The sequence below is a fragment of the Phoenix dactylifera genome, chromosome 6 (assembly GCF_051530095.1).
Source record: "Phoenix dactylifera cultivar Ajwa chromosome 6, Ajwa_hap1_PhDact_Kaust_v1.1, whole genome shotgun sequence".
Classification (NCBI taxonomy): Eukaryota; Viridiplantae; Streptophyta; class Magnoliopsida; order Arecales; family Arecaceae; genus Phoenix; species Phoenix dactylifera.
The window spans coordinates 29,920,886-29,932,176 of record NC_143195.1 but is presented as its reverse complement, the minus strand read 5'-3'; the positions used below and the strand labels follow the sequence as shown (position 1 = coordinate 29,932,176).

Genomic DNA, 11,291 nt, shown 5'->3' with positions numbered 1-11,291 from the left:
CCGCCAGGACTTAAATTCGAGGTATAATAGACGCCACATTTTTGCAAGACAGATCTTACGAGCATGCAAAACTACCAGCCAAATCATTATAATCTTAAGGCAATAATAATAACTTTGCAATCTCCCAAAAAATTAATTTAATTAAGATCTAAATAAATTATTATCATAATCAATTATTTTAAAGTAACATAAGTCAAAATATGCTAACTAATTATTATGATTCAGTTCGAACAAAATGTTCAAACTAAACTAAACTAGTCTAACTAAGCTAACATAGAAATTCAAATGATCGTGAATATCTTCAGAAGATAACGCACTCTCCAAGTCCCGAGCAATTATATGTCAGAATCTTAATAATAGAAAAAAATAGTATAATGAACTACACCAGTCCAATAAGCAATATAACACAATAATAGCTAGCAGCGATTGGCGACTGCAGCCAGTGCCAAAACCACTCAAAACAGAGTTCCAGCCTTTTTAACCATGGAAATCGAGCATCCCAATAGCGGGAGCTCCGACTATGGTGTCCTGCCACTGCAAGGGATTAGAGAAAGACCTTGACGATAAGCATCGGTGGCAGAAACAGCCGGAATCAAGAAAAACAGGGGTTGACCTATCAAAACAAAGAAAATGAGGCAATGTCTTTTTTCACCAAGAATTCGACGATCATTGGTCCAATCGGGGCTCCCAACGACCATTGGAAGGAGAGAAAGAGTAGCTCTAGGGAGGTTGGGTCCTTTCTTGGTTTCCGGCAACAATTGGTTGCGGCAATAGTGTAAAGGCGATCGACGGTCAAAGAAGGATTCGAAGAAATCCTCCGACATGGAGCTCCAATTGAGGTTGGACCTCTAGTGGAGTGGAAGAGAGACCGGGAGGGCCTCTAAATAGGCTCGGTCGCGACCAAAATCTGACCCGAAGTCAGATTCCATCCAATAATCTCGAAAGAAAGAAGACTCTGATCGGAAGTCTCTTCTCTCTAGACAGGCACGCAACACGTGCCGAAATTTTTTCCCTTTTTTTTGGTTTGGGCCAAAAATGGCTGGGCCAATTAAGTGGACCGGGCCTAGTTTGTTGGGTTTACACGACCTATTGTGTCAGATCTAAAAGTACTCCAAACTTCTTTATTCATCCACCGGCATAGGGAGATGGTTTGAGCACAAGAGATGGGGGTTTGAATAGAGGGATTGTTGTGTGTGTCATCCACCGGCTGCTAGCAATATAGAGGAAAAGGAAGAAGATAAAAAAAGAGGTCGATGATTGCACAGATCTCAAAAGCAACATCATGGATAATCCAAATATTCATCTGACTGCATGGATCTCAAAGTGGTCAATGGATGATCAAGATTATTCATCCACCTGCATAGATCCCAAAGCAAACATATAGATGATCATGATATTGATCCGTCGGAATAGATCTCAAAACGATCAATGAATGATCAGGATTATTCATCCACCTGCATAAATCTCAAATCAATCGCATGTACGATTTGAATATTCACCCACCTGCACAAATCTCAAGGCAAGCAATGGATGATCAAAATTATTCATCCACCTACATAGATCTCAAAGCGGTTGTGTGGACGATCTAAATTATTCGTCCACCAGCATGGATCTCAAAAAGATATTCAAATAGGCTAAAAGAGGGAGAAGGCATTTTCATCAATTAAAATGGTAGGCTAATGTGGTCTCCTGGTGGGTAAGCCAAAGGACCAGTTAGAAACAGTTTGGAAACTTAAATGAACTTTTTAAAATCAAGGAAGTGTCTCTGAGAACAATTTTACATTGAGAGGATGTCCTTAGAATTTTCCAAAAGAGCAATCAGCCCATGAAAAGAATGGATTCTTGCCTCGGCTCTGGAATTGGGTACATGTTGTGATAGGATATTTGGCGAAGGTGCGAGGGAGCTCTTCTTCATCTAAGAGATTTAGCAAGAACTCGATATCATTTAAGATATTTATATAGTGTAGAGTAGTATTTTTTACTATAGTGTGATCTTATAATTAGAATGCATTCTATTTTACATAATCTATATTAATTTATAAATATTATAAAATATTTATGTATATAGATATTAATAATTAAATACATATTATTATATATTAGTAGTTTGACCTAATTTATGCACACCTCGGGCAAGCAAAGCCTTGATCTAGCTTGGCTCGCTTCTCAATCAAGCAAGCTAAACTCAAATCAAATTTCAAGCCAAACTCAAACTAGCCCGCAAATAACTGGCTTGTTCGCCAGCCTGGAAATTCATGCATGGCCCAGGAGAAGTGTCTTCACATATTGTGCTCGTTTAATGCAGAGTAGTTCAACGGGTTTAGTCCTCTGCTAACATTTTGGGCTCGTTTGGTTCGTGGGAAGCATTTTCCCTCCTAGGAATATGATTCTTGGGAACAAATTCCTAAGAAGAGGATGCTTAGGAAAGTACTTTTGGCATGTTTGGTTGACCATGGGAAAGTGACAAATTTTCAAAGTGCTTATGTTTGGTTGGCCATCTACTTTCTTGAGAAAGTTATGTATAATTCCTACTGTGCCCTTAATAAAAATTAGGTCTTTAATGTCTTTTAATGCTTCTTTATTGCTAAAGGGCCTTTTTGGAAAAAAATAAAAATGGAGTAATTCTCTCCTCATGGGAAAGTAATTTTCCCATGTTTCTCATAAGAAAGACTTTCCCATGAAATGTGGGAATCATATTCCCATGGGAATACAACTTTTTCGTCTCTCTCCTTTGAAAACTCCAACCAAACAAGAGGTATCTCATTACTTTTCTGTTGACTACACTTTCCTCCCTTCTTTTTCCGCGAACCAAATGAGCCCTTTGATGGCACTTCTCTTTCCATGCCACGTTAATACTCTTATACGATAGCTTAGAAATACCTACTATATCACATCCGCTAAGCAAGAAAATAACTATTTATTATCTTCAATACTCTATCTGATTGTCCAAGATAACAACAAATCTCTAGCACATATTGTTCTGGGGGCTACCTTTCTAGCTCACAAATTCGCCAAGATCATGGCTGAGAAAAAAACCTTTTCAAACTAGGGGAATCTCGGGATTATTCAACGACACCACCTCCTCCCCATGGGTGATTTAATTAACTTGGAATCGTCCACGCCTTGGTGTTGTAAACTTGTAACGGCGAACTTTCTAGCTCACAAATTCGCCAAGATCATAGCTGAGAAAAAACCCTTTCAAACTAGGGGAATCTTAGGATTATTCAATGACACCACCTCTTTATATCATAAAAGATAGTACGGAGAGGTGAGTTTATATGATCCATGGAGGTATCATAAAAGATAGTATGGAGAGGTGAGTTTATATGATCCTGAGGCTGACTACAAGTGTCGGCTGGTGGTTCTCGCGATTCTAGAGTTGAGAGTTTGCGATAACTTTGAACCTCACCCAAAAAGACTAATCCGAAGGTATTATTTGAGTTCGTTGATTTTATATAAATACCCAAAATTTACCTAGCGAATAACCGATATGGGACTAAACACATGCAAGCTCTCCTCGTCATGCTAAGAACTCAAATTTATTTAAATCTGACCACAAGCACCATGATTGGCCCATAGTCAGCCTCAATGAATCCATGCTGCAGTGTCCCCTAATTCATGATTGAGCTATTATACTCCATTACATGTAAGAGCTAATGCATTCTTTACGTACTCGTGCATGCTTAGCTTCTTCCTACCACATATTGTAGTTTCTTTTAAACTTTAGATTTGTGAAGGCCAGCATGGGTGTATTTAGCCCCATATAGGCTAATGATATGAGAACGGATCCAACTCAGGCCCATGTGCATCGAGGAACACAACAACATGTCACAAGCTAATTCTGATGTCTGTGATTGAATTTGTGATACTTACGATTGAATTTAAATGGTTTCAGACCTTTAGTCTAACAAAAATGCTAGGAATTAAAGGTGGGATCATGTGAGAGATCCGTGCAGCCAGACATTTACTCCTATATCAACTAAACTTAGTTATTTATATATGACTAAGAAATTTAAATAATACTTTCCGACTAACCTATTTTTTTATGAGGTTCACAGAATTGTGACATGCACCAATTGCAGTCTTCATTTGAGACCACCACTCCAACAAAACAATCATATAATATAGCATTCTATTCTAGAATTCAAATGCATGTAGTATGAAATTAGTTATATGTTTGGACTCTTCCGGTATGATTCCTCGTTTTTGGGATTTCTCTATACCCTTGAAAGGCCCAAAATCATTTGAAAATTGGAATATATAACCATAGTTGAAGGACAAACATTTCGTTCCAAAGACTTTCAAAGTCCTGCCAACTGGTAGCCGAGACGTGTTCCAACTTCCAAGTTTCAACTTCAGCGAAAGCAAAACAATTATAGGAGTATGACCAAACATGTTCACGCGTCGGCCATCTAGACACTTTTTTCTTCTATCTCTATTACGTTTTCATCCTTCGATCGAGACAAAAAAAATAGGAAAAAGAAAGAAGAGAGAAAGAAACCCGAACAGTGCAGCAGACTGGATCGCCTCTTATGTTGCTCGGCATAATAAGGAGGTCTTCTGGTCCAGTTTAGATTGCATTCCACATGCTTTATTTTGTTTACTTTCTTTTGATATATCTGGTTGTATTCACGTTAGAGGCATACGAAATGAAATACCGTTTTGACAAAAAAAAAAAGCAAAAAAAAAAAAAGCAAACCCAAACCAATTTGATATTGTCTGTATAATTTGTTCTTCTCGGGTGAAAAAATAAACTCCTCCTTGCCTTAAGGTCTTTTGCGTGAAAGACAATCCCTAGTTTTGGTATGCTCGACTGTTCCAATCACATTACAGAGCTATTTGGAGCATATTCACATCTAATCATACGTCTCAAAATCTGATAGTAATACGCATATGGGTGATGATGCAAAAGATCTATTATGCACTAACAAAATACAAAATCCAACAACAAAACGGCTAAATAGCCACGCATCTTAACTTGGCCTCCAGCTATTTCCATGGCTACTATAATTTTTTTTTTAAAATATCATCCGTTGGATCACATAATAATTATTTTAAAATCTATGCATATAGATAAAAAAATTAAAATATTTTAAAATTTGTGTAAGATATTGTTTCGGGCAAAAGTTACGTCATTATTATAAAACATGGATCCGTAAACAATATGTTCCAGATGTCACCAGTCTCTACGATGCAACGGTCAATTGCTATTCCGCGTCGCCATTATTAATTTGTAAACGCCCTTTTCATAACTGCTTTTGTGTTGCGTGGGGGACTGGACTTTTGACTGCTCTTAGTGTTCACCACGACCGTCCATCTTATCGGCTTACCATCTCCGGTCATCACAGACCGTCCAATCAACTATCCCTCAAGGCCCTGCAATAACCACCTACTCTTCCACCGGTCAAAAAACGCCAACACTCGTTGACGGCAAGTCGATCGACTTGGAGGTAACGAGGAGCCGCACACGTCACGACGGCGACTAGTGCTCGAAGATGGAGCGCGCCCGGGAAGCTATGTTAAAGCCCCCACAAGGTAGCCTATTCGGTGTCCAGGAAAATAAGAGAGGACGGAGGGGGAGAGAGAGAGAGAGAGAGAGAGAGAGAGATGGGATTTTTAGGGCAGAAGATGGCGGCGATGGTGGTCGTGGTGTGGGTGGCGATGATGGCGGCGGCGGCGAGGGGGCAGACGGCAGCGTCGTGCGCGTCGAATCTGGTGCCGTGCGCGCAGTACGTGAACAATACGAACACGCCAGCTGAGACGTGCTGCGGGCCGCTGAGGACTGCAGAGACGAACGAGACGTCGTGCTTGTGCGCGCTCTACAAGAGCCCCGAAATCCTTAAAGCCTTCGGCATCACCCTCGAGAAGGGCCGCGAGCTCTCCCGCCGCTGCGGCATCACCAACCAGCTCTCCTGCGACACCGGAGGTAATCTCGCCCCCATCGGATACCCTGAACCCCCGACACTTCTTCTTCTCCTTCTTTTATCGCCCTCTCGATCACGGAGCCTTGTTGGCTCCCGTGAATTAAGATGCCGGTCGTCGGCCGGTGATCTTCTGATCGGGCGTGGGCGACGAATGGGAATCGTGTGGCAATCGGATCTCAGTGGGTCGCTTTCCGGTGGCCTTTACCATTTTGGAATGTATTCTCGCTCAGCTGTATTGTTCCGCGCAGCAGACAGGCTTTTTAGCGAATCGCACTGTGGCTTCTCTCTGATTTTTGTACGTTTCAATGTCCTATTTGCTGAAAAGTCTGTCAGCCGTTCGGGAACTGAGCGCTCCGACCCTGCTGTAACGTTTTGAGGGGGGAAACGACTCTTTTCACGGTCGATCACGGCTATGAGTATTAAAAAAAAATTAAATAAATAAAATGAATAGATGCACATGTAGAAGTTTAGCTATTTCCTCACCTACTCCGTTTTGATTTTATGTTCTTACCTGCGGCTGTGTGAGTTGCTAACTCGTTGTTTTTCTTGTCAATTAATTTCTTGCAGCTCCGGCGTCTGCTCCTCCAGGTATGTTACCCACTCCATTATTTTGAAGGCAGTTCGAACAAAATAAAAAAAACTCTTGTTAGCTAATGGAATTGATTAAGAGTTACATTCTCTACTATTACATAAAAGTTTTTATTTGATACCGGGCTAGATTCTAAAATTAGATCCTTTCTATTTTCCGGATCGGATCTGAATTTACTGAATTTAGACATAACCCGACCCAACCTGTTTAAATTTTGGACAATTTTGGATTTCCAACACTACTACCCAAACTCGATAAACCATTTGAGCCCCAAAAAAATCCAAATTCGTGTTGTTCTCTAAGTTATGCCTTATGACTGATGTGCATGTCCTGTATATGAGCAGTATTTTGCATCTTGAGTTTATAGCTCCAATTCAAAACATAACATGATTCATGCAATTTCATTGTATGGTTTTGAAGGCTTATTAAAAGATAATAAGCATTCGTAGCAACAAAGTAATAATTGGGCCTTGAAAAGTCTTGAATATGAAGACACGAGCTGTTGTCCAGATAATCTAATTTAATGAGTACTGTATGTTATTTTTGCAGCTAGTCAACCTTATCTGGTTTGCAATTTTTTGTTCTTCAATATCCAAAAGGAAAGTTATTGAGGCTGCTTTTTGCTTTACAGACACAATTATACTCTTTCATGTTCATTGGGACCTGATTTGGATTCGAACTGGATCTGACTTGGACCCGAATTTTTTGGGTTGGGGCTAGATTATATATGGACCCAACTTGACCCATTGGGTCGGAAATTTTAGCAATGGATCCGACCCGATCTTCTATTGGATTGGGTCTGGGTCTAATATTAGGATCCAAACAAAGAACCGAGTTGGATTGGGGTAACTCATGAATCGGTTTGAATCAACCTATTTCCAACCCTAGTCATGACTAAGGCAATCTTGTATCTTTAGCATGTTTTACAATCAGGTTGCTTATAACTAATAAATCATTATAACTATTTTCTTTAATAGTGAAACCCTCGTTTTCTATGGATAATGTTTTAAAGGAGTTAGAAAAGTGCATTAACTGAGAGCGGGAGTGTTATTATCAACTGACATAAAGGATTTTCATGAAAAAAGATCCAACTTCTTACATTTTGTTGGTTAAAGGAATTACAGCTAGGGGTGGCAATCAGCGGGTCAGGTTGATCTCATATAGCGAAGCTCATAGGGCCCGAATCAAACCCAACCCAACCTGTCGAGAATGTCCGATCCAAACCTGACTAGCAGCCAACCTACCAAACTGCGACCAACCCATTGACCTGGCCCAAGCTATTTAGTTTAGGGCTTTATATTAAATGGATAGACCGCTTTTCATTATTTTGCATTATTTGTGCTACAGCTCATCTCTCCTTTTAGTTCTAAGCCATTGATTCAATGGTCCAGCAGCTCATATATTACGTAATTTTAAAATATATAAATATAATATTAAATAATCATATAGCATATCCCTTTATGACCTGATGGGTTGCCTGCTGGTGAGTTGAGATTGGCTGATCTGTACTTGACCTGCGAACCCGATGTGTCGGGTTAGGCAAGTCAGGTCCAGGTTGGATCGGGTAAACAGGTAAAGTCAGAAATTGCCACCCCTAATTTACTCCCATCCACTAGATGATGCTTCTTCTTGGATCACTCACACGCACCAAATATTGTTGGCTGTTACAGTAAGAATCATGAAGCTTAATCTGCAAGAATATCATAAACCTAAGTATATTTTTAACCCTTCCATATTTATAAAGATCCGATAGCTCATCCTAGATGAACTTTAATCACATTTTGTTGAATTACAAAATCCTACATACGCCACAGAAAAGATATATTTTAAACCATATAGAATTATTTTTCTTGTATCGCAAGGTTGCCGAAACTATTATCTAGACCAACTTATATGAATACTTGTCAATATCTGTCTTTTTATTCATAGATTACATTTAGCCCTTGTGCCCTTGAACCCAAACCCATCCGCACCTCTCCACCCACCCCAAAAACGCCCAATACAAAACCAAATAAATAAATAGTGATATAATCTGGTAGCGAATGTAATAAAGTCCTCATAAAATATTAAATTACCAAATGCTTAATAAGATATTGGTCAGATCATGTCCTCATTGACTTGGATGGTAGATGATCTATGTTTTCATCTATACTACTCTTGTTAATGCACATATTATGCCTTTGTGAATTAAGTTAAAGATTGTGAGAAGAATTGATCAGAATTGGTAACCAAGTATAAATGGCAAAAGATTGGAATTGACATTTGAGCATCATCTTTGCCGCAGGTCAGTTTGAACCTTTCACCATCTATCATAATTTACTTAGAAATTATGATTAGAAATTATGACACTGTAATGAGTCTGCAATTTTGTTGACATCATAGTACTTTTCACAAATGATTTTTTTAGTCAAAAATGTCATCGATTCATTTCTGCAAAAGTTTGGAGATAGGATATCAAGTTTTTAGTGAAGTACACAATCATGTGCTTGAGAGGATAGTATTAGACTATTTTTGAGAAGGAAAAAAAAAAAATCCTGAGTCACATTAAATACCTATCTGTAGATGTTCCAAACAGTAAGAGTGCTGGAAGTTTGTCATGTTGCGTTATAATTGATCATAGCATAGCTTCAGTTGAAGATTGTCAGGATAATTTTCAAATTTCCCGTGATTTATTGAATACTGCAAGCATGCTGGAGCCTTGGAGTATTGTGTCTAGTTTCATTCAGCATCATTACTCTAGCTTAAATAAAGTGTGATCTTTGAAGGCATTCAAAGTGAGTTGATTGAATTAGGAGGGACCAAGGGAGCAAATGATTATTTCTTTACCTTCCCACAAGTATATGGCTGTCTGTATGGGTCCATATCGGCATCACTCAACCACCAGTTTTATGGTCTTGTTTAATGGCATTAAATATTGCTGTCTTGCTGAGAACAGTACTTTTATATCTAGTCTAGGAAGAGAAACAGGATGTTGTGTTGATCCTTGTGGTTGTGACCCCTTTTTCTTTGGTTGTATTAAATTGCAGCTACTCCTGGAGGTGGAAGTGGAAGCGGGCATAGAGCGTCCTGGTTTGGAATCACAGGCTTGACGAGCTTGCTCTTCTTCTGGTGGTCCATTTTGGCATAGGAGGGGTATCCTATCCTATCCTATCTCCCATCCTGACTGGAGAAACTAGCAGAAGGATTGTTCCATTAGAATCGCTGTTTGGTCATCATATTGTTGTCAGTTTTCCGATTTCATTTTTTTGGACTTGGGTGACGGGCTCACGGCTGGTAGTAAATCCTGTCACTTGTTTGATGAGCAGTTCCTTTGTGTTATCCATCTACATCAGAATATATTTGGTTTCATGATTTTATCTTCTTTTCCTCATAAAATAATCATCAGAACATGTCCGGAAACTGGGATTTGGTGTGCAAATACTGCCGTATTTTGATCCAATTGCAAATTTGTGTGTCTGCTGTAATGATGGTTTTATAAATTCTTACCCCATGCCGTTGGGATTAATCTGTGAGAAGAGATATATATTAAGAGGGAAGTCCCATTGAGCAAGTAGTAGGGCTAGTGTAAGACACAAATCCAGGTTTTGCAGCTGGAAAATTTTGAAGTAATTGCTCATATCAAAATTTTGATGACCACTATAATGCATAGAGAAGCATATTTGATGGTTTTAGAGGGACTAGATTTAAAATTTGTAAAAATAACTAACATTTTTAGCTTCAACGTCGATTTTTTAAAATTTTATAAATTATATGATTATTTATCAGTATGTTAATTAAATACTATAATAATAATTCTAATTTTTAGCACTTGAAATTATATGTCATAAAAAATTATAGAAGTTTTTATAATAAAATATTACTAATAAAAATATTTATGAAAATTATCACATGACAAAAAAAACATTAGTTGCATAAAATAAGAAATATCATAAATAATTTTCATAAAAAATGTTTTTGTTATTGTGAATGGTGCTGGGTTCATTCAGATTTTGCCACCAAGGTGGTAGCACAGTTGGAACGGAACTTTGCTTCCACTAGCATGGTCCAGGTTCGAAACGCATGGGCGTCGATTAAATGTTGGGGACCGGATGCCCTCTACCTGGACTCGCTTGGTGGGAATGCTATCTGGTCCAGGTGGCGCTAGAGTGACGTACTCACAAGTGGGGTGACCTACAGGTCGAGGAGGGTATGAGTAAATTTCTACCCGCATCGAACATTTTCTGGTGGAAGGGGGCTAGTGGGGGCTGCTACGCGGATGAGATTTCCTCCCCCCCCCCCCCCCCCTTTATTTTAGCAAAAAAAAAAAAAGCGGCCTAGAGACTAGGATCGGGGAAGCTACCCGGTGGAAGATGTACAAGTCTACTGCAGCTTGTGTCATTATGTCCACTCTCCCGCTCCGAGAGTGTAGGCTAGCACGCTCCAGAGGGCTGCTGACGTAGGCCAGGCCATGGGCCTCCGTGATTAATGTGAGAATTGGCCCAATTAGGCTCATTTTCATATTGAAGACAACAATGCTCACCGACTTCAATTGAAAAAGTTCAAAATTTTTGGGATCGAAATAGAGGAGGATGCGTTCCTCCTTTGCCCGATCCCTGGGCCATTGGGATAAGGACGCCCCAACCATGGCTGATGGAGATTTGAAGGGCTGATGCGAACAGCAAGGGGCCGTTTCGGGCCACTGCAACTAATGAACGGCCGGCCTGATTCGAGCTTATCACCTCCTTAATACCTTTTATAAATTCCTCTTTCCCTCCACTTGATCCACCACTAAGCTCCCC

At 39.5% G+C, this 11,291-nt stretch overlaps 1 protein-coding gene across 1 annotated transcript; it reads left to right on the top strand.

Moving 5' to 3' along the window:
- Positions 1–5,547: 5,547 nt before the first annotated feature.
- On the top strand, positions 5,548–9,959 carry LOC103702791 (non-specific lipid transfer protein GPI-anchored 7-like). Its single transcript, XM_026802876.4, has 3 exons — positions 5,548–5,926; positions 6,492–6,512; positions 9,540–9,959. The coding sequence occupies exons 1-3, from the start codon at positions 5,608–5,610 to the stop codon at positions 9,638–9,640; spliced, it is 441 nt and encodes a 146-aa protein (XP_026658677.3). The 5' UTR covers positions 5,548–5,607; the 3' UTR covers positions 9,641–9,959.
- Positions 9,960–11,291: the final 1,332 nt, after the last annotated feature.